The sequence below is a fragment of the Pinus tabuliformis genome, chromosome X (genome assembly GCF_031772625.1).
Source record: "Pinus tabuliformis cultivar Carrire ecotype Pingquan chromosome X, CPIR1, whole genome shotgun sequence".
In the NCBI taxonomy this organism is placed as follows: Eukaryota; Viridiplantae; Streptophyta; class Pinopsida; order Pinales; family Pinaceae; genus Pinus; species Pinus tabuliformis.
In genome coordinates, this window is record NC_142308.1 from 748,654,924 (window position 1) to 748,679,447 (window position 24,524).

The window sequence follows — 24,524 nt, forward strand, 5'->3', positions numbered from 1 at the left end:
CATGTGGCATGGGCCCTATATTGTCAAGCATGTGTTACAAAAAGGGGCCTATGAGCTGATTGATTATGAGGGAAACCCCTTGGACAAGCCCCGCAATGGGCTGTACCTCAAAAAGTACTATGCCTGAGTCATCTCGCATGGTTACTTTTGTACATAAGTGTGTTATTCATTTTTGTGCAGTTTGGTTTGGTGTGCTTTTCAAGCAACTTTCCTGCTTATTATGTCTTCACCTGCTTTGCAGATGTCTGTGACTCCTTACGTCAGTTTCGCTGATGGTGCTTGTCGTAGTACCCAGAATCTATCATCCGCGGCATGGGCTATTTATGACCCTCATGGTCAGTTGACTGATATTCAAGATATTTGTTTAGGTCAAACAACTAATTACATTGCTGAATATATGGCAGTTATCGAACTCTTGTCAGAAGCCATTTCTCTTGCCATTAGAGAAATGGTTGTTAACCTTGATTCACAAATTGTTGTTCTTCATCTCAACGGGCAATATTCTGTCATAAACCCTCAGATATTGAGAATGTATTTGCGTATTTGTCTATTGGAAAGAAATTTAGATTATATCACATATCATCACATTCCTAGGCATATGAATACATTAACAGATGCATTAGCTAATTATGTGTTAGAAAGACATTTACACAATATGTGAAAAACAAAACATTGTATCATAGTAAACACGAAATGTAGCATATATATATATATATATATATATATATATATATATATATATATATGTCGATAATGTTTGAGTGTCATAAATCATCATTTTATTTTTTTTCCGCCTCCCTGAGCTCTGCGAACTGCTACGTGCTCTCACAGGCTGGTTGGCCGTGCTAGGGCTACACCCCTCTGCCATGGATGAGTTGGGCTTGTCCCAGGCTCCTCCGATTAGTCTCCCATCCTCCCCCAAGGCTGAAGATGTCACGTTCAAGTCTCTTCTGGCTTTGATGCCAGCTAAGAAGAAATTGAATGCTTCGAAGTTCGTTAAAAAGCTGGAAAATATACCGGAGGTCTCCCTCCCTCCAGAGGGGCCGATCAAGGTAGCTTTGTCGCTAGCTGAGAGGGCTCTGGTAGGACAGTTCACTGGCCTTTGGCCTTCTCCCAAAGCCACGGAAGCCTGGGTCTGCAGGAACTGGAGACCGTTAATCAAGCAAAGTGTCACCTCGTATTTCCTAGGGTGAGGCTACTTCCTATTCGAGTTTATTTCAAAAGAAGACAAGGATCTGATCTTCAGGAACGGGCCCTATTTTATGGGCCCTCAAGGTCTCTATTTGAACAGATGGACTCCCAATTTTGATCCAGCTGAAGATGTTCCGTCAGCAGTTCTAGTGTGGGTAAGGCTTCCGAATCTTCCTGTACATTGTTGGAACTGGGATTCCCTCCAACATATAGGTAATGCACTGGAAAAATTCATAGATCACGCAAACACCAAGGATCAATATGACTGCGCTAGCATCTGTGTCGAAGTGGATCTAGAAGTGGGGCTGCCTGAGGCTATAAAGATAAACTTGCAAAAACTTGACTACGAGCAGCTTCCTTTCAAGTGCCGCAAGTGCCAGGAATATGGACATTTTGCCAAGAACTGTACTAAAAATGAAGAGGCGGCGCAAGGAAAGGAAGAAGGATGGAAGCAGGTCAAAATATCAAGGGCTAACCCTAAACCCTCAAACTCTCTTGGAGCTTCAAAAGGAAAAGGGTCGCAGCCTTCTTCTAGTGGCCAAGGGCAGCAACCAAAGGCACAAGAGAACGCATTCGCCCCCCTTTCCTCAACCTCAATTGAAGTGAAAGAAATAGAACAGCAGCAGAATGAGGCAAATGAGAAAGAGATTCTCAAAAACTCCAGGCAAGGTGAGAGTGCAGCAGTAAGCCCTAAGGGAAAGGCCACAGATATGGAAGAGGAAGACCAAGATTCGGAAGAATCTAAGGAGGAAGGAGAAATAGGTGACTCCTAAACATTGTCTCGCAGATCAACAAGAGGAAGGAAGTCTGACCAGGAAAAAAGAGAGTGAGAAACATATAAAGACAAACTCCAAGGCAGTCAGCCAACGTTGGAAAAGCTGCTAGCAAAAACACCAAAGATTACAAGAAGTCATGGACAGGGGCCCAAAGGGGCCACCCAATCTCAGAAAGGTAAATAATGAATATTGTCTCCTAGAATTGTAGGGGTTTGGGGAGCAAGCAAAAAGAGGAAGCAATGTGAAGTTTGATCAGGATAGAAACCCCAGATATCCTACTGATCTAGGAGACTAAGCTGGAGGAGAAGAGCTTCCTCCAAGTAGGCAGGAATCTTTGGAGAAAAAGTGGAGGGCAGGCTGTCTCAGCCCGAGGTGCATCGGGAGGGCTGGGAGCTCTCTGGAATGAAGCCAAGTTGGAATTGGTTAATGGAAAGTAGAATACCCACTGACATCTTATGCAATTCATAAGTCGAGAAACTAGGGAGGCCTTTAGTCTCTTTAATGTTTATGTGTCGGTAAACGCAGTGGAAAAGACGCAGTGTTGGGACTTAATCAAACTCATGGCCAAGGAAGAAACGTCGAGAAATATTATTATAGCAGGGGATCTGAATATAACCTTAAGTTCTTCCGAGAAGAGAGGTGGCAGCATAGTAAGGGATCCAAAAAGGGAATGGGTGGAGGACATCATGCAAGATTGGGATCTGCTCGACATCAAACCCTTGAAAGGTAAGTATACTTGGTCAAATAAAAGAATGGGTCCTGGCCACATTGCTGTGCGATTAGATACATTTCTTATTAAAAGTTCCTATCTTCTCCTTGGTTTAGAAGCTAGGATGCTCATTCTGCCATGCAGCATTTCGGATCATAAACCCATAAGGCTGGAGCTCTCAGCAAAAAAAAAAATTGGGCCCATTCCTTTTCGATTCAGTGCTTTATGGATTAGGCATCCAGACTTTATGGATAAGGTTAAAGAGAGTTGGAATCAGCCTGTCACAGGGTCTCCTTTCTTTGTATGGGAAGAAAAATTAAGAAGAGTAAAAGCTGTTCTGAAGAGCTGGGCTAAAACTCTTCCGAATCCGGCTGATGAAAGGAGGATGGCCCATGCCTCCCTTGAGAAACACCAACTGCAGATGGAAGAAGAGGACCCCACGGAGGAATCTATAGTCATAGAAGGAAATCTGCAGCAAAAATTCCACAAAGCATGTTTGCAAGAGGAAGAATATTGGAGGCAGAAATCTCGTAGCCTGTGGTTGAAAGCGGGAGACAGGAATACCTCCTTCTTCCACAAGCAAGCCCAAGCTAGAAGGTCCTTCAATACCATTTCTGAAATAAAAGAAGATCTTGTTACCCACAAGGACTTCACAAGTATCAAAGGGGCTGCCTTCTCCCACTTTGAGAAATTATATAGTGAAGTCGAGGTAATGAGCCAGGACACTATGTTCTTGGATGTTATTCCCCCCAAGATCTCTCCAAATATGAATCAACAGCTGGAAGCTAAAGTCACCAGAAAAGAAATAAAGGTTGTGCTCTATGAAATGGAGTCGGACAGAGCCCCGGATCCGGATGGCTTCACAGCCAAATTCATCCAAGTTTGTTGGCAAATAGTGAAGAAGGACCTGCACATAATGGTTTCAAAATCTCAATACTGCCATAAAATTGGAGGAAGCATGAATTCTACGTTTCTCGCCCTCATCCCAAAGGAGAAGGGAGCTAGCGCTTTTAGCAGGTTTCGTCCGATTTCGTTATGTAACATTGGCTACAAACTCATAACAAAGGTGATTGCCAATAGATTGAAGTTCCTCTTGCCCTCCATTATTCCTGAAAACCAAGGGGGGTCCGTTCAGGGTAGGTAGATCGTGGACAAAATAATCCTCGTGCAAGAGCCTATTCATTCTAGCTTGTAGCGGAAAGAAAAAGGTATGGTGGTCAAGCTAGACCTAGCTAATTCTTTTGACAAAGTTCACACAAGTTCCTCTTTGATGTGATGCACAAGTTTGGGTTTGGTCAGGAGTTTATTAGATGGGTCCAGGCTTGCATCTCTAAGCCCTAGATGGCCCCTCTGGTGAATGGAAGAGCAACAAAATTCTTTAAAGCCTCTAGAGGGTTGCGCCAGGGCTATCCTCTTTCTCCTCTTCTTTTTGTTTTGCAAGCTTCAGTTCTGAGTTTTTATTTAGAAAAGTTCCAGGTGGACCAAGAGATTATGGGTCTTAGGATTACTCGAGGTGTCAAGGATATTAATCACGCATTGTTCACTGATGATTCTCTTTTGTTGGGTGTTGCCTCTGTTTATTCTGCCTCCAGATTCAAGAAAGTGTTGGATGATTTCTGTGGTACTTCGGGCAGCAAACTAAATGAAGGGAAATGCCATTTTTATGGCTGGAATATCTCCAACAACGAGCTTTCCTCAATTTCCAGATGTTTGGGCTTCGCTGGCTCTACTTCTTGGAATTCTTTCATCTATTTGGGCCTTCCTATCTTCCAAAGGAGGCACTCCAGTAAAGATTGGCTCCCAATGGTTGAGAAATTCAAGAAAAAAATTCAATCTTGGGGCTTCTCATGGCTGAATCTTGCTGGGAAGACAGTGCTAATTAAGTTTGTTCTAACCAGCCTACCCATCTTCCAATTCTCGGCCATGTTGGCTCCCTCCAACATCCTCAAGAAGATGGAGGAGTGGATTAGAAGGTTCTTTTGGAAAGGCGGCAAGCAAAATGACAGGAAGATCCCCCTTGTCAGTTGGAGCAAAGTTGCTAAACCTCTGCTAGAAGGAGGTCTGAACTTCAAGGACCTGAGGACTCAAAATACTGCTATGGGGGCTAAGATTCTGTGGAGACAAATAGCCCCAAAACCGGGATGGGCTCAAAAGGCACTATGGAAGAAATATTTCAAGGGTCAGAGGTTACGAAGCTTGGATGACCTCACCCACACCATTAAAGGCTCTCATATTCACAGGCTTTGCATGCAGGCCTTACCACTGATACAAAAGCATTCCTTTTGGATCCCAGGTAATGGAAAGCTCATTAATATCTGGACTAATAAAATCATGAATGAAGAACCTTTAGGTGAAGACCAAGAGCTCTCTGAGCTTCGAATCTGGACATTGAACAACGACATCAAAACTTTGTGGGATATCTCTAGCTGGAAGGATAATGCGTGGGCAGGCTGGAAGAAACCTCAAATGTCGGATGCTCTAGATCAGGCGTGGTCACTCCTGCTGACTAAACTGAAAGGTATGAGCCCAATTAGCATCAGAAAACAAGATAAGAGAGGCTGGGGCTCTCAAACTGGTTCTTATACTATTGCTCAAGGCTATGCACAGCTCAGAAAAATTCCTCACGTTCCTTGCTGCCCTGCGATTTGGAGAGGACTTTGGAGGCAGAAATGTGTGCCAAAAATTGATTTCTTCAGCTGGTTGTTGTGCCACAATGTTGTAGGGAAAAGTATCCGACTCGGATGACCCTATCCCACTCTAAGGGTGATAGTACCTCAGCAACAACTGTAAAGAAAACTACTTAAGGTTTACTTCTTTATGAAAGCAAGAGAGAATGAATAAATGCACTAACCGTTGCCTTGCGCTTAATGTCGAATCCAAACTCTTCTCTTTGCTGCTTGCTCCCAGCTCCTTGCTCTTTTGCTGGCCCAGCTACAATGAGATCCTGCAAAATAACAAAGAAAGAAACTACAAGGAGCATGCAATCATAACTGATTCAAGGATTAGCATAAATCAAATATACAATTATCACAATACATCATTGAAACAAGTGCATATAGAAGAACCTCAATAGCTTTTATTAATGGAAGAAGTAAAGTTCTGAGAGTGTTACAACCATTGAAGGCCCCAATCCAGCAACACCTCCCAGCAGAAATAATTTCTCCTCTTCACCTCCTTCAAGCAATCACCCAATAGTTCTATAGTGAAACCAACAGCATATCATTACTTTGCACAAAATTCCAGCCTGCTGAGCTCATAGGAGAGAGCTCAATATATAGATGAATTGAGAAAGGATGAGTCAGCTTGAAACTGATGTGTAGCTGCCTTGTGTCCTCTCTCTCTTCAGTTGATCTTCAGTTCTTGAGTCCACTTGGAGAACCTTGCTTCCACTTGGAGAAACAGAGCCTCTGACTCATCACAAGGCAAAATCCCTGATCCAAGTGTCATTTTTGGAAGATTCCAGAGCAATGACTCAGTGTGCCACTTGTCCCATCTCGCTCAGCGCAGGTGGCCTTTGTTCTACCTGCTTTGCAACGCAGGTACACCATGGAGGAGTTGAGTTTCAGCGCAGAAGCCTAGTGGAGCACCTGCTTTGATTTCAGGATTGCTTGTTTTTGAGTGTTTTCAGGTGGAGAACTGATCTGAGAGCTGTTGGTTTGCTGACCTTGTTCCTCTAGGGGTAGGAACATCATGTTTAGGGACTTTGGATCCCTTGGATTATTGACAATTCATGCCTGATACTGCAAGGCACAAAATTGTCTATAACAGATGCCCCCTAAAGTATGAGGTCGTTTATCGGGTGAAATTCTTTATTAGGAGGATCCGAAGTTCATTCAATCTGCTGAGAAGTGTCCTGTAATAAGATACAATACAATACATTATTTTTCATACTTTTTCATGATCTAGCTGAGGCGGGCATTCCCATGCTCAGCTTAATAAATTCATTTTGGTACATAGAACAGACGATCGTCTGATGTTAGACTGATAATTCTCTACTGAAATTATCATCCTTTGAGAAGGATGATCATCTGCTGCAATGATGTACACATCAAATGTCTTTATATCCTGAATATATATCGCAGCCCGGATGGATGAAACTAGATCCGGGGTCTTCAATCTCTTCCGATCTTCACTCGATGTACAAGTCGATCCATGTGAGAATTTCTTGAAGTCGAACATGGAAAGACATCGCTTGATTACCGGTCAATGATGTAAACCGTTAACAAGCACGAGAGGAATCACCGATAAGGATGATGACCCTCAAGGTACAGCAGTACAATTCACATGGTGGGAATAAAGGACTTGGCGTCGACCACCATGCAAAATCTTCTGGTCGAAGGTCATTGATGTATACCTGTCGCCGGAAGTGAGAAACTTGCCATTGAGGCATGCAAGCTTCAAAGTACTGAAGGGGTTGTTCCTAGATCAACTCCTTGGATAATGAGCTGATGTCGACAAGGAGCAATCCGTCAAAGGAGGGCCTTAATGAATCCCACATCATTGACACGGAACGGAGCTAGTGATTGTGATGAGGTGAAAACAAACTGTGATGTATGATTCAGGGTGGCGGTCATGAAATGGATGAAGGACAATGTATGGCAGTGGATGGGACACGGTTGACTCTTTGCAGAACAACATCTCTTGAACATATAACGACACTGATGTGATGGATCGGTAGCATTACCCCAACTGTGGATGGTGTGGCGAGGACCATGGTGATGAGACCGGTGAATGAAACAACCCAACCCGATGTGATACGGAGGACAAAGTGTCATGTTCAAGAGTGACTTGCTACCATTAAAACTGTGAGGTTCTCCCAATTTTTCCCCAGTCATTTCTGACCAGTACCTCTTTATTTTTGTCAAGCTTGAGGAGGATAACATATGCTTGTTCTATAACCTGCCCTTCGGGCAAGCCCATCGCTATGTTTTAACGAGCCTAGCGATAGGGAAACTCGTTCTCGTCTAAAGACAAGTTTGTCGCTATTTAATGAATTTAACGAGTCTAACGACAAGGATAACTCGGTCCTTTTCATTTTTAGAGAGTCTGAAAAGGTACATAAAGTTAACTCCAGAATTCCTTTTTCGTCATCTAATCCCTTAAGTCCGAAAAAGTATAAAACAATACAGAAGGGATGAGTTTTCGGTACTTTTAACGAGCCGAACAAAACAAGCGCTCGATCTTTTTGTGCAATAATCCCTCAGGTCCAAAAAGATTAAAATCTAGAGGAGGGATAGCTCTTCCGGTCGTTTAACGAGCTGGAAGGCCAAAACTCGGCAAACTTTTCATATTTTACGAGTCAGCGAAAAGAGCTCAAAGAAGACTCGTCTTTTGAGGAACGAGTGATAAACAGGGATAGCAGCAGATTCCAGGTACAGGTTGGAATATTCCAATCACGGCAGTGTCACAAGGATGCCTTAGTGAAATCACTCTTCGCAGCTGTTCCTCAAAAGAAGGTAAACAATCATATGGAGATGCACGATTGGCCAAATGAACGGATGGAGGTGATGGCATATAAACACGACCAAGGGCTTTTAATATGGCAGTCAAAGGTTACATTTACCAAGGTTATTTACTGGTTCATTTTTTCTGGGTGAGTTTGAACTCTAGGGGAAGATTGCTCACAACTTATGTTTATTTTTTAACGAGCATGAACTATGTGCTAAAACTGCTCGATTCTTGCGTTTATTTTTTAACGAGCATGAACATTGCTAAAACTGCTCGATGATGGCTTCATTTTTTAACGAGCTTGAAAGCGATCAAACCTTGCTCAATTATACCAGTCATAATACAACGAACGCCTCAGGTGAGATAGCTATTTTTTAAGGAGCTTTATCTCACGAAACTATGCTCCAATTTGGCAAGTTTTAACTTTTGCCCCTCATCCTTTCTTTATGCAAGATGGAAACGGCTAATCCTACGAGTTTAACGGGTTAGACCTACAGGTTTAAAGGGAGGACCTAAAAATTTAAAAAATAAATAGTCGTCCCGTGCTTGCACTCTAAAAGGTTCGCATGCCCCCAGGTATAAAGTATAATTTCAAGGCTACCCCTCCTCTGTTCCACCTCTGTTTTTCTACTTGTCGTCTTGCTATATTTTTAACGATACTTGTCTTCTCGTTATTTTTCGGTGCCGACGGTACTTGTCTTCCCATCAGTTCACTTTTTGATTTTTGCAAGATCGCAACAGATAAAACATTGGCGTTACAGAGGGAGGTTTGACTCTTACTTATTATCCGAAAAATGGTTTTATTTGCTGCCGCAAACTAAACTCTCTTTCCGGCGATGTCTAACATTAGGTTGCTAAGGATGGTGACTACTTGTTGCAGCAATTTCATCTCTTTCTTTGGAGGCTGCCCCTACTTATCCTTCAAAACATATGTTTTAATGGGTGAGGCTTGCCTTCAAAGATGGTGGCTACTTGCTACCGCAAATGGCCCCCTTCCTCGGTATCCTGATTATCTAGACAAGGGGAGCGAGAAACAGATTATCTCACTCACATAACTTTGACAAAAGAATCTTATTCTAGAACAACCCTCTCTTCCTTCTTTCGGACGGGGTACGGACTAGTCATATTCTTCTGCGGAAATCAACTTTATACCCAAGGTTTCCTCTGCCCAAGGCAGGCCAGGGTGCATGCCCCCTGGGTCCCAGTTCTTTCTTCCGAATCACTCGCATTCATCGGGAAGTAGAACCGGGGGTGGAGGCATTCCTTGAGTGAATAAACCGTTAAGGGATGGTATTTGACTATTTGCGATGCGTGATCCTGGAAATGAAAGTTGGTCTACGAGCTTGACCATTCTTCCTTCGTGCGGAAAACACATAACTCTGAAGAGCGAGGACACTATTGCCTCCATGCAATATATATAGTCTCGTCCAAGGAGTAAGTTATAAACAAAGGGTCCCTGGACGACCATGACGTTCATATGAACTGTCTTCCCCTTCAATGTAATGGGAACATTGGGGAGAATCCCTAACGGGCGACTGGTTCCTTTATCAAAACCTGATAGATTTCTCATCTCAGGTAAAAGCGCCGGGGAACCCAGTGCCTTCCAAGCAATAGAGGAAAGGATACTCACAGATGCCCCTTCATCAATGATGGTTCCAGCCATTACCATTCTATAGATTTGGACAATGATTCTGAATGGTATACTGGCTGGTAACCGGGGTCTGCCTAGTTGATTCCAATCAAAGGATACAACTAGGTTGCTTGGTGGTGGGACCGAATACACGGCCGGATACGACCCTGACGATGTTCCTTCCTGCGATAAAGGAATGGGCGCATTGCCCTGATGCTCATCAGAGTCTGTGTTGATGAAAAGAATATGGACGGTGTCATCCTTATCCTCTTCAGTGAGGGTGTCATTTGAAGATGGATCTTCAATGACAGAGTCATTTGAGGATGAAACCTCTGAAGGAAGAACCGGGTCAACTGCCGTATCGACCTTTATACTTTCGTCTGGTCTGGATTCAGTTGGTTCATTCTCAATGACTGACACTTCAGCTGACCACTTGATCGGGCCAGCTGGATTTTCAACTATCGAGAGACTTGGCGCGAGTTTTTGGTATCCAGGAGGAAGTCGTAACAGTGAAACCGGACGATCTTCCAAAACTCTCTTTGCCTCATCTAAGAATGGACAACAGTGGATGGCGTGATCGCCTTCACACAGCATGCAGGGTGATCTTGGTCTCCCTTTTCGTCCTTCACTCTCGCTAGTTGACGGACTGCAATCAACATGACTACCAGAGGTTGATGCTACCGATTTGTGCAACCTGGGGGACCAGTCCCTTAGTATCCGGGGAATACAAGGACAATCACGGTGGAAGTGGGTCCCTTTGCAAATGACACATGGCGATTTAGGCCCGGTCGGTGCAGTGTGTGGATTTTTGTCAGATGTCTTTTCCTTGCCCCCAGTCGCCTTCGCCATAGGCCCCTTCTGCTTCTTTTCTCTCTTCTTCTTTTCCTTCTTCTCCATGGGAGGCTGACTTTTGCCGGCTCTACCCTGCGAAGATGAAGGATCAGAGGAAGAATTGTAAGAGGTGGAAGGCTGGTGGGTAGCTCTAGACTGGTCTGACTGTTGATTCGACTGCTCAGGATTAGCGGTGATTTGAACTACATTAGTTGAAAAGAGCCATACAGGTAGGCCAATTGTCAATCCTGGAAGTGACAATGTGGCCATATGAGGCGCACCAACATCTCCCCAAGAGGAGAAGGGATTGGGACTTCCACCAAGGTGACTTCCTTGGTTGGTGGGCTCCATACTTTTCAACTGAAAGATCAACGTGGGAATAACAGGTGATTATGTTCCGATTAAAATAAATTTTATTAACGACGCTTTAGACACAACTTTGCTTTTTCATGTTTTAAGAGTCGAGAAAAAGCTAAAGATGACTCTAGTCTCCTTCGATGTATTAACGAGCCCGAAGTGACAAATGCTCGGTTGGACTTTTTCAGTTATAGAGTTTGAAAAAAGCCAAAAGAAACTGCTCTGGAGTTCTAGGCAGAGGGTGTGCCAAACTTTTCGCGAAACCACAGAATACGTTTTACGGTACGGGTGGTCGATCTTCGTGAATGCTGTGTTCACTGCATCGCGATCAGTAGGGCGGCCAACACGGCTTCCTATGGATAAAGGCTTTATTCCTATAGGGGTCTCCCAAGATATACGCGACGGTACGTGGGAGCACAAGTCCGTATTAGTGCCACCGACTCTCAGGAGGAATCACCCACCTTCGTAGAGATCGACAGTCACTACGTTTAACGACGCCGGAACACGTCTCTACCTAGACCTCTATGTGTTTGCGTTATGTTACAAAGCGTTGTTATGTAAATTGAATTTATTTTAATGTTGATCTTGTTTAGCAGTTTGCCTTTAAGGATCACCACGAGATGTATGTAACAAATTCCTGAATGCAGTCTAAGATGAGAAGCAAACTTTTCAATCTTTCAACTTTGAAAATCTTAACTACTGAGGGAGAAGAAAGGCAAATCTTTTCACACAGATCATAGAGCACACACTAATGCAAAATTTCCTAAATCGTCATGCAAGCAGTCAAATGCAAAATGCACAATGCATGTATTTTCTTTTCCCTTTCTTAATGTTGATGTATTACAAAAAGAAAGTTGTTATATAACTTTGATTTCGATTTAAAGCGAAAGTAAACAAGCTAGCCCAAAATCAAAAGACACCTTAAGATTTACTTGTTTAATCACTGGAAATACATGAAATCAAACCATAATGACGAAAGTAAAAAGACTAATCAGCTATGGACAACAAACAAGCTAACTCTTTAGACCAGCAAAATGCCTAACACAGGTTCAGATCTAAGAGGCCAAAGCAAGACTAGTTCACTTTCGTTATGGGAAATTGTAAATGATGTAAGAAGTACAAAAGAACAAGTACAATTTCGTTATATAACAGAGGCGGAATGATGGCAAGTAAGGTTGGTTTCAGAATAGGTACAAGACTGGTAACTGGCTGCAAAATCTATAGTGAAAACAGGCAAGAAAAAGGGAGGAAACCCCAACTGCACTAGGCAAAATTGGGCCAACGCAGGTGCTGCACAGCCAGTCTGGCTCTCAGCGCAGGTAGCCCCTTCGGGACCTGCGTTGCAAAGCAGGTAGCCTGTGTACTACCTGCTTTGGAAAACGAAAGTTTCGTTTTTCACAGTTTCCGGGTCACAATTTTCTCAAAAATTCACAGTTTTTGCTCAAATCAGAAGCTATCAGTCAAGCACACACTAAGGGATGACAAGGAAGATGAAAAGCTATCACTAAGAGCTTACAAGGATCCTTGTAGATCAGCTCTTCAAATCATGAACATGCTCAGAAATGAGCTAGAGTAGCTGCCCTCTACTTCGCTTTTGATATAGTCAAAAGCTTTTCGATTTGGTACTCTTTTGTTCAGGAAATGAATAGCAAAATACTACAAACAATCAAACAGATACGTTCCCCAGCGGAGTCGCCAGTTTGTTGTAGGGAAAAGTATCCGACTCGGATGACCCTATCCCACTCTAAGGGTGATAGTACCTCAGCAACAACTGTAAAGAAAACTACTTAAGGTTTACTTCTTTATGAAAGCAAGAGAGAATGAAGAAATGCACTAACCGTTGCCTTGCGCTTAATGTCGAATCCAAACTCTTCTCTTTGCTGCTTGCTCCCAGCTCCTTGCTCTTTTGCTGGCCCAGCTACAATGAGATCCTGCAAAATAACAAAGAAAGAAACTACAAGGAGCATGCAATCATAACTGATTCAAGGATTAGCATAAATCAAATATACAATTATCACAATACATCATTGAAACAAGTGCATATAGAAGAACCTCAATAGCTTTTATTAATGGAAGAAGTAAAGTTCTGAGAGTGTTACAACCATTGAAGGCCCCAATCCAGCAACACCTCCCAGCAGAAAGAATTTCTCCTCTTCACCTCCTTCAAGCAATCACCCAATAGTTCTATAGTGAAACCAACAGCATATCATTACTTTGCACAAAATTCCAGCCTGCTGAGCTCATAGGAGAGAGCTCAATATATAGATGAATTGAGAAAGGATGAGTCAGCTTGCAACTGATGTGTAGCTGCCTTGTGTCCTCTCTCTCTTCAGTTGATCTTCAGTTCTTGAGTCCACTTGGAGAACCTTGCTTCCACTTGGAGAAACAGAGCCTCTGACTCATCACAAGGCGAAATCCCTGATCCAAGTGTCATTTTTGGAAGATTCCAGAGCAATGACTCAGTGTGCCACTTGTCCCATCTCGCTCAGCGCAGGTGGCCTTTGTTCTACCTGCTTTGCAACGCAGGTACACCATGGAGGAGTTGAGTTTCAGCGCAGAAGCCTAGTGGAGCACCTGCTTTGATTTCAGGATTGCTTGTTTTTGAGTGTTTTCAGGTGGAGAACTGATCTGAGAGATGTTGGTTTGCTGACCTTGTTCCTCTAGGGGTAGGAACATCATGTTTAGGGACTTTGGATCCCTTGGATTATTGACAATTCATGCCTGATACTGCAAGGCACAAAATTGTCTATAACACACAACAACATTTTAAATGAGGATAGGCTTAAAAAGAAAGGCTTCCTGGGCCCTTCCAGATGTAGTCTATGCCTGGAAAATGAGGAAAATGCCTCTCATTTATTGATTGAATGTAGGTTCGCCAAGAGTATTTGGGCTGACGCGTTTTCCTCATGGGGATCCACTATTCATCTGCCCAACTCGATTGCTGGTTTCTTTGTTGATTGGGCTCACCTCTATCCCGGAAAGTTCCCCAAAAACAATTGGTTCAAGGCAGCCTGGCTGGTTTATCCGAAATTCATTTTCTGGCAAATATGGATTGAGCGCAATCACAGAATTTTTCAAGAGAAAGCACAGAAGGGTAACCTTGTTTTGTCAAAAGCCAACGGCCTGCTCAAGGAGTTTCTCGGCGAGAAATTTGAGAAGCTGGAAAATAAAAATTTAAGTCCTCAAGAACTGGCGTGGGGGAGCAAGCTTGGCCTCCAGTTTTCTGAGGACGAGAGACAGTTCAAAACTACGAAAAACTGGCAGATCAGGCTTGCTGAGGGCGATTTCTGCATGTGGCTACATAAGCGTGATAGTTCCTCCTTGTTTTTTGATGGGGCCGCCAAAGGCAATCTGGGAATTGCTGGGGCTGGAGGTGTCATCAGGAATGCAGATGGCTGCATAGAAAACAGGTATGCCTGGGGGCTGGGTCATAGTACCAACATGCAAGCAGAGGCCATGGCTCTGTTGCAGGGTCTTAAGCATTTACAGGATCTTGGTATTGAGAAAGCCATTATTCTTGGTGACTCCCAATCCTTGATTCGAATTCTAGTGGATAACACGTCCCCGAGGGACTTTTGGCTAGCAAGAGTGGTTGCCAAAATAAGGAAGCTAGTTGGCTCCTTTCTTTAGGTGAATTTTTCCACATTCCTCAACAGAATAATAAGGAAGCGGATGCGGAAGCCAACAAAGCTATCCTCCTTCGTGCAAGCATTCGAATAAGAGACGGGGTTGAAGATTGGGATCCAATCCCTTAATTCTGTTTCTCATGTATTACTGTCTTTTACTTCAGCAGTTTGTCTGTATTCACAAGCATGGGGAAATTCTGGAAACCGACTCGACTAACGGAGTCAAGAAGATTCAAAACATTAAGGTTACGGTGTTAGTTTATCTATATGTTGAGGACAGCCGGTTCTTGGGCTTCCTAAATGTAACCGACCAGCAGGCATCGGATTTCTTTTAATACAAACTATAATCGTCTTCATTAAAAAAAAAATATGTTTGAGTGTCATACATCAAAACCCAAAAATAATATATGTGTTCCAAGTACATTTATGGCTCGCAAGCCTCAAAATTGTAAATGATAAAACTATGGACTACGCGAAATTGTGCCCATGATAGCACATCACTACTCGTACTACGTGAGTCAATAATCGGCGGATCCAATCTGATACTCCCATTGTGTGTCGCTGATAACAACGTGGAATTTCCTCCATCTGGGCATACTTTGGAATGCCTTTGGTCAAGTTATCGAGATTCCGTGTAATCTCCTCCTCATTGTCGACTCCTTCCTGATAAGGATCGATCTCAAACAGTTGAGCAACACTTCTAGCGATCGAGGACATACCGGCTAGTCGCTCTGGTCACACATCTGCAATTACAAAATCAAAGTGTCACGAATGCATATATTTCAAAAACAAAAACTGTTTTGCTCACCTCCATCATCAAAATCCTCCCCTTCTAGGAGTGGCATGCCAAGATCACTAGAGAAGTCAGTCCCACTATATGGCCAATCCTCTACCACAATCAATTGATGCCTCAACCACACAAAGAAAGCAGGCTTCTATGACATATGTTGGCCCCCTCCTATCCTGGGCATCAGTTCACTCCATCAGACCATCCGTGGGTCTCGTGGCATTGGGGGATTTACCTCTACCAGCTGATAGTGGAACAATGGGATTCATTCCAAGAAGAAAGTCACCAAAATGGAACCATATCCAAATTGCCTCAGGTTGTCTGCCTTGCATTTGGATAATTGGAGTTTCATGTTCACCTTCATGGCTTCCGCCCAGTTGAAGATAATGGGTGCCATGTAGTCTATGGCATATTGGAACTTGGACTTGTTGGACTCGTGCAATGCTTGAGCCCCAACAACTCTGTTAATGGCCAAGAGGAGCACCTTCAGCACAAGGTCGCCTATGGTCATGATGTCAACCTTGCCGCTTTTAGATTTAAGAGCTTCCAAACAATGTTCTGCAAGGAGCGTGTTCACACTCGCCCCAATGGGCCTACCTCCATACAATTGCATCGATTCCCCTTTGCGAGATAGTTTGATAATGAAGTAAATGTCTGAAGTCTCTAGCTCCAGCTCTTGATCACAAATCACAAATACTTCCCGTCCAAAATCCCACAGACTGATCAAGTATTCCAGTAGCTCAGGTTGAGCCCGAAGGCCCGATGTGAGAAAGAATTTGAGGAGCCCATAATTCCTCAGTGCATCCAAACAGTTTGGGTCGTCCAATGCCAATGAATCAATTCCTTCGTGCTCGCGTTCTTTCCATTCAATCACCATCTTTCCTACTGAGATTTTCCTACTGAGTTTTTGCAAGAGGAATTTCAAATTAAGAGCAATGAAATCGCGCAGAAAAGTGAAAAAAATCATCTCTCAGCATCGACGCGACTATTTTAAAAACAGCAGCGCTAACAGCACAAGTGCCCTAGTTATAAACCCTCGATCGGCGTGATCCTGTGCCTGGATTTCGTGCCGACCGAGGGCGAATTTTTTTTGCAAAAAACCCCTAAAAAACTTGAAAAAGTGGTTAAATGCATAAATAAAAAATAAAAAAATAGGTATGAATGCAAAGCTTAGGGCCTTAGCTCTTACGTGCAACAGAAAGTTTATTGATTGGCCTCCTGAATCTGCTGCAATCCGCTGCTGAAGATTTAGGGCACAAATGGGTAAAATTTGCTCCAAATGAGGTAAAAGAGGTAAATGGTAAAAAAATGTTTTACTTTTTCTCTTCTTATAAACTTTTCATCATGTTTTAGGGTTTTAATAGCATTTTTTTCACCATATTACCTTAGAAACAAATAATATGTTTGCTACTTGTGCAGCAAGAGGTGATGGATTTCCTGTGATGATGCAAAATCGGAGTCGTCTTTAAGCTCTTTTCTCGACTCGTAAAAACTCAAATGAAAATATCACAGAGTATTTTTCCCTTTTTGACTCGTTAAAGAAAATAAAACGGGGGGTCTACTTTAAGCTCTTTTCCAACTCTTGAAACAAGAAAAGGTTGTCGAGCTCTTATTGTTCTGACATCGTAAAATGGTTCTGAAATGTTGTTTACCCGGTATACGTTTACCTCTTTTTTGGGCTGGGATAAACTATTTATGAAAAATATACTCCTTGACTGACATGCTTAAGAGGTTCTTTCAAGTATTGTTTTCTACCTTTTTAGCCTCGAGAGACAACTTTATGAAAAGGGACCTTTTGGAGTTTTCTTTTCCATGTCTTTTTCAAACTCTCTAAACATGAAAAAGATACTGAATTTTCCCTTTATCGAACTCATTCAACTTTAGATCACATCGGATTCGTCACCATCACGAACATGAGCTTCTCCTTCCTAGGGCTCATTAATCTTACTAGGTCGGATTCATCCCAAGGGTGGACTTACGGTGCAACTATATGCTATCCCCTTCAAGCTTGCGATAAAAAATAATTGGGGTATCTGCTAGAAATGGTGGGGGAAAATGGGAAATTTTTACCAAGTTGTGTCGGCAGCTTGTCACTCTTGAACATGACACTCTTATGCTTCGTGTCGGGTTGGGATATCCCCGCTTCATCATTGAAATTCCTGGGTTTGGGCTGCCATTTTTTTGCCTCTCTATTCAATCTTTGCCATGTCATCATGACCTCTGACCCTATGGATCCAAAAGCTGCCAAACTCTCAAGTCGTGTCACCAATATGTTCAAGAGTTAATCTTTTTGCAGTTTACTCTCATTCCTGATTCTCTGTATCATCTCATAATCATTGCATCCCTTGTCTCGTGTCGATGATGTGGGATACATCATGGCCCTCCTTCGACGAGTTCACTTCCTGTCGAATTCAACTCATTATTCGGGAAGTTGGCCGAGAGACTCCCTTCTAGTACCTTAGAGCTTGCATGCCCTAATGGCAAGTTCTTCGCACTCGACGATAAGTTTTCATCATTGGCTTTCAATCAAGTGATTTCACGGGAGTTCGACTTTAGTTCCTAATTCACACTCCATGAATTGTGTTGCTGGTACCTTAAGATTCGTCGTCATTATTGGTAGTTTCTCTCGCACTTGTTAACAGTTCACATCATTAACTAGTAATCAAGCGATTTTCTAGCATGTTCGACATCAACACATATATCGGCATGCTAAAATTTGTACTTTAATCGGGTCGTGTTGGAGCGCAAGACCCTGGGCTCAGATTACACAAGTCTAGGTTACGGAGTAGTGTGACATGACCATGCTTACATACATGTCTCTTTCAGATGGATGGTTGCGACCATACCATGAGTCTGTTATATGTGATCCTTCTCATTATTGGATCACTGCGACCATATCTTGGGTTTGATATGATCCTTCTTACTAGATGGCTACGCTCATGCCTTCGATCCATTTAGATGATCTTCTTCTGTGTTGAGATTGCAACAAGATGATGGAGCTTAGTGAAAAGAGTCGCCTTCACTAAGTGGGCCCGCAGGCTATTTTTGGCGCAAGTCTATTTTTAGACTATGTCTATTTTTAGACATATGGATCATGTCTATGTTTATGGATGATTGATCAAGTTGGGAAAAATAGATGGACTTCTATTTTTGATGAAAGTGTGAGTGATCACAGTGTGAGTGATCAAGTCTATTTTTAGACTGGCTGTCAAAAATAGAAAAGTCAAATATTATTATCTCACAATAATATTTGGACTATAAACTTAATCTTATTCTCTTGGAGCACTTCAGTTTGAGCTACCGAAGTGGCACATGCAGCTGTCAGAAGGAAAGTCGTTTTTCTTATGAGTCAGTTGAGTTGTTGCATGCATGACTTCAGTTAGAACTCAAGTGAGTTGAGTTTAGTGGACTGGAGGTACAGTTGATGGAGTTGTGTTCAGTTTAACTTAGTTAAACTGGTTGTAGTTAGTCTAACTGCAGATAGACTAATGATGAGTTGTTAAACTAATTATTAACTCATAATACAACTAAAGAATACATCAGTTAACTCAGTTGCATGTCAGTGCATGTTCAGTTCAACAGGGACAGGTGGTAGAGAATCAGATTGCTATCAGTTGTGACTATAGTTGTGCATCAGATCTTGCACAATCAAGGGATTGAGTATGCCAATGAGTTTGCTCACGTATTTGGCCCGCATTTTAGCCTTTGCTCACGTCCACAAAGAGTGAGTGACTATTTTGCAGGTGAAAATCGAGTTTGGGAAGCAATTCTCATCAGTTCTTGAGCAGGTATTGAGCAGTGGAGGCAGGCAAGCAGTGGAAGAGATTTGGAGATCAGATCTGAGCTGTATTGTGTGTAACAGAGGTGGAGATACTTGTGAGAAGTATTATGCTGTGTAATGTTACATGACTCAATCATTAATATACAGATAGTGTGGGGTTTTTAGCGAGATGCTTTCCCCGTGATACATACTGTGTTAATGTGTGAATGCTCTTGATGTTTTATTGTTATTGATGCTGCTATATTCTTGATCAACGTAGAGGAGCTTATGTATTGTGTATGTTTTCCGCATTAGTACATGATCAGGATAATCTCCATTGAATATGTGTTAAATTATTCAAAATTTCTACATGGTATCAGAGCTAGATGATTTGTAGAAAAAATTTCTACATGGTATCGGAGCAGCTTGATTTGTAGAAGAGATTTTTACAGGATATCAAGCGAGGGTTGATCGGAAGCAGTTGAGTTGGTTGCTGGTGGAATTCGAATTTGCAGCAGTGTTTTCTTGGTGACAACGCAGCAATGTCTTTCAACGGATTGCGATTGGAGTATGCTCTTGAGGGCAGCTCAAACTATATTGCATGGAAGGATAGGATGGAGGCAGTATTGGATGATAACGGGCTGAAGGAATTCATAGATACGGATATCCCAAAGCCTACTGATGCTACTCAAGCTGATGCTTGGCAAAAGAAGATTGCAAAATGTCGAAGAATTCTGTTGGAGGGCGTGAAGGATCACATTGTGTCCAGCCTCCATGGAAAGGCTACTCCATATTTGATGTGGAAATCATTAACAGAATTATTCCAAAGCAAGAGCGATCAGAGGAAGCTGGCGCTCAAAGATAAACTCAGAAACATCAAATGCAAGAAGGGAGACAGTATTCCCAAGTATCTCACGAAGTTCACTCAGTGTCGAGATGAGCTGGGAAGTGTGGGGGTTACTGTCGATGATGAGGACTTGGTGAGCTTGGCTCTCCTTGGTCTTCCGAAGAGTTGGCATTCCTATCAGGACTCTGTCAATGGTCGGGAGAAGTTGCCAGGATGGGAAAGACTATGGTCAGATCTTGTGCAGGAGGAGATCAGGCGGAGTACCAGGGACGGATCTTCGTCAAAGGGAGCTGATGAAGAGAATTGTGCTTTGGCTGCCAAAGCAAAGAAAGGGAAGAGCAAGAAAGCTTCTCAGTCTGGTGCGAAAGGCAAGACGCAGGATATGTCCAAAGTGAAGTGTTTTCACTGTCACCAACATGGACACTATGCCACAAATTGTCCGCAGAAGAAGAAGAACAAGCAAGCTGCTGGATCTGCAGGGGGAGAGGCTTTAGCTTCTCAGTTTGAGCTTGATTTTTCATTGATCGCATGCTTGGTTTCAAGTGTGATGGGATCAGTGGGGTTCCTGGACAGTGGTGCGTCTTTTCACATGACGGGAGATAGAGATTTGTTCTCTGATCTGGAGGACAAAGATCTTGGAGTGCACATCGAGATGGGCGATGATGGTAGATACAGTGCGACCGGTATCGGTACCATTTCCTTTGAGAGGGAGTCTGGTAAACCCTTTGTATTGAAGGAAGTCATGCATGTTCCAGGATTGAAGAAGAATCTCATCTCAGTGGCGATGTTAGAAGACAAGGGGTATGATGTTGTTTTCAGCGAGGGAAAGGCCTTCCTGCGTAGCAAGACAACTGGTGAGACCCGGAAGATAGGGGTTCGAGTGAGGAACCTTTATCAGTTGCATGTAGATGGATGCGCAGCAATGGCAGGCAAGGCAGAAGGATTGGTGAGCCGGGATGATGGCGAGTTATGGCACAGGAGATTGGGTCACCTTCACCATGGAGCCTTGAAGATACTGCAGCAGATCACTACAGGGCTTCCTAAAGGCACACTTGCGCAGTCAGATCAGTGCAAGGGGTGTACTTTGGGGAAGTTTGTGAAAGCCACCTTTCACGAGAAGGATAGTCGCGCCACGACGATCCTTGAGAGAATTCACACAGACGTGTGTGGACCTTTCTCAGTTGCTTCGACAGCAAAACACAGGTATTATGTGATTTTTGTTGATGATTTCTCTCGTAAGTGCTGGATCTTCTTCATGCAGAAGAAGAGCGAGACATATTCAAAGTTCTGTGAATTCAAAGCACTGGTCGAGAAGGAGTCGGGGAAGAAGGTGAAGGCTCTTAGGAGCGATAATGGTGGTGAATACATCTCGGACGAGTTCAAGGATTTCTGCAAGGCAGAAGGGATTCGTAGAGAGCTCATAGCTCCCCATAACCCACAGCAGAACAGGGTAGCTGAGCGGAAGAACAAAACGATTGTGGGTGCTGCACGGGCAATGTTGCATGATCAGGGCCTACCCCTTCACTTGTGGGCGGAAGCATGCAATACAGCAGTTTATGTGCAGAACCGTTGTCCTCATAGGATACTTGGCATGAGTACACCCGAGGAGGCTTATTCTGGTAAGAAGCCTGATCTTTCTCATTTGAGGATTTTTGGTGCTAACGTTTACATGCATGTGACGAAGGATGCCAGAAAGAAGTTGGAGCCGACTGCAGAGGTTTGGATATTTGTGGGGTACACTGATACGCCCCACAACTATCGTGTGTATTTGCCAGACAGTGGTAAAACTGTTGTGCGACGGGATATAAAATTTCAGGAGGAGAAAGCCATGAAGTGTTCGCTTGAGAGGGAGCTACACTTGCATGCAGATGAGGAGCTATTAGTTCCTAAGGATGAGCTTCAGGACGTGGATCAGCCACAGGACGAGGTTCATGGAGTGGAAGAGACCACTCATGCAGCGCCAACCATCAGAGGGCGAAAGCGCTTGACAGAAGCTGAGCGACTGGCTCAAGATGCAGAGAAAGTTGTAGGACCACCTACAGCCCAACGCAGGCAGAGACAGTCACCTGATCGGTACACTGGATACATGGCTGTTATGAGCAAGTGTGTTGTGACTGAGCCATCCTCTTTCGAGGAAGCTGTGGAGGATCCCGCATGGGTAGACGCCATGGTGGAAGAGTATGATTCTATTGTCAGAAGCAGTGCATGGGAGATTGTTCCTAGACCGGAAGGGAAATCAGTGGTGGGTTCGAGATGGATCTACAAAGTTAAGCAGGCAGCTGACGGGAGTGTGGAGAAGTACAAGGCAAGATTTGTTGCCCGAGGCTTTTCACAGATTGAGGGGATCGATTATGAGGAGACCTTTGCACCTGTCGCAAGGTATTCTTCCATACGGACGATTCTTGCTCTCTCAGCGCAGATGGGATGGCACATTCATCAGATGGATGTGAAGACTGCGTTCCTCAACGGAGTCATTGAGGAGGAGGTGTACATTGAGCAACCCGAAGGCTTTGAAGTCTTCAGCAGCGAGTCGCATGTGTGCAGGCTCAAGAGAGCGCTGTATGGGTTGAAGCAAGCACCACGTGCTTGGTACACACGGATAGACAGCTATTTCACAGGACTTGGATTCTCCAAGAGCGAGGCGGATCCGAACCTATACCAGATTGTGGTGGAGGGTAAGTTGCTTATCATTGTACTGTATGTTGATGATTTGATTCTAACGGGTGATGAGCTGTTGATACTGTCATGCAAGAAGGATCTTGCTACAGAGTTTGAGATGAAGGACTTGGGCCTCCTTCACTATTTCCTAGGATTGGAAATATGGCAGCGCAGTGGTGGACTGTTTGTTTCTCAGGGCAAGTATGCTCGGGAGATACTGGAAAAGTTCAACATGCATGGCTGCAAGCCTGTTGATACTCCTCTTCCTGGAGGTTGGAGGAAGGAGGATGCCACTTCGGGAGAAGAAGTGGATGCCACTGTTTATCGACAGTTGGTGGGGTCGCTGATGTATTTGGTCAATACACGACCTGATATATGCTATGCAGTTAACCAGCTTTCACAAGCTATGGTTAAGCCTACCAAGCTCTTCTGGAAGGCGGGCAAGCATGTATTACGCTACTTGAGAGGCACATCGGGATATGGTTTGTGGTACAGACAGGAGGATGAGGTGAAGCTATGTGGCTTCACGGATGCAGATTGGGCAGGGAGCCCAACAGACAGAAAGAGCACATCAGGAGGGGTCTTCAGTATCGGATCGACAGCAGTTTCTTGGTACAGCAGGAAGCAGAGATCCGTGGCACTCAGTTCAGCGGAGGCCGAGTATATGGCAGCAAGTTTGGCTGCATGCGAGGCTATATGGATGAGGAAGATCCTGGTTGGTTTGTTCGGTTCTCATTTGGATCCTACTGTGATTTACTGTGATAACCAGAGTTGCATTAAACTCTCGGCTAATCCTGTATTTCATGATAGATCTAAACATATTGACATCAGGTACCATCATATCAGAGATTGTGTGCAGCGGAGGATCATGTTACTTTCGTACATTCCAACAAAGGATCAGGATGCTGATATTCTGACGAAGGCTCTCACCAGGAGCAAATTCGAGTACCACCGAGGCAGGATAGGGGTTGCTGATAATCCATATCTTGTCGAGAGGGAGTGTTGAGATTGCAACAAGATGATGGAGCTTAGTGAAAAGAGTCGCCTTCACTAAGTGGGCCCGCAGGCTATTTTTGGCGCAAGTCTATTTTTAGACTATGTCTATTTTTAGACATATGGATCATGTCTATGTTTATGGATGATTGATCAAGTTGGGAAAAATAGATGGACTTCTATTTTTGATGAAAGTGTGAGTGATCACAGTGTGAGTGATCAAGTCTATTTTTAGACTGGCTGTCAAAAATAGAAAAGTCAAATATTATTATCTCACAATAATATTTGGACTATAAACTTAATCTTATTCTCTTGGAGCACTTCAGTTTGAGCTACGGAAGTGGCACATGCAGCTGTCAGAAGGAAATTCGTTTTTCTTATGAGTCAGTTGAGTTGTTGCATGCATGACTTCAGTTAGAACTCAAGTGAGTTGAGTTTAGTGGACTGGAGGTACAGTTGATGGAGTTGTGTTCAGTTTAACTTAGTTAAACTGGTTGTAGTTAGTCTAATTGCAGATAGACTAATGATGAGTTGTTAAACTAATTATTAACTCATAATACAACTAAAGAATACATCAGTTAACTCAGTCGCATGTCAGTGCATGTTCAGTTCAACAGGGACAGGTGGTAGAGAATCAGATTGCTATCAGTTGTGACTATAGTTGTGCATCAGATCTTGCACAATCAAGGGATTGAGTATGCCAATGAGTTTGCTCACGTATTTGGCCCGCATTTTAGCCTTTGCTCACGTCCACAAAGAGTGAGTGACTATTTTGCAGGTGAAAATCGAGTTTGGGAAGCAATTCTCATCAGTTCTTGAGCAGGTATTGAGCAGTGGAGGCAGGCAAGCAGTGGAAGAGATTTGGAGATCAGATCTGAGCTGTATTGTGTGTAACAGAGGTGGAGATACTT

General features: G+C 43.4%; 1 protein-coding gene across 1 annotated transcript; it reads left to right on the plus strand.

Moving 5' to 3' along the window:
• Nucleotides 1-4,017: 4,017 nt before the first annotated feature.
• Nucleotides 4,018-14,903, plus strand: LOC149142057 (uncharacterized). Its single transcript, XM_089451389.1, has 4 exons — nt 4,018-5,194; nt 5,284-5,347; nt 13,813-14,533; nt 14,736-14,903. The coding sequence occupies exons 1-4, from the start codon at nt 4,018-4,020 to the stop codon at nt 14,901-14,903; spliced, it is 2,130 nt and encodes a 709-aa protein (XP_089307515.1).
• Nucleotides 14,904-24,524: the final 9,621 nt, after the last annotated feature.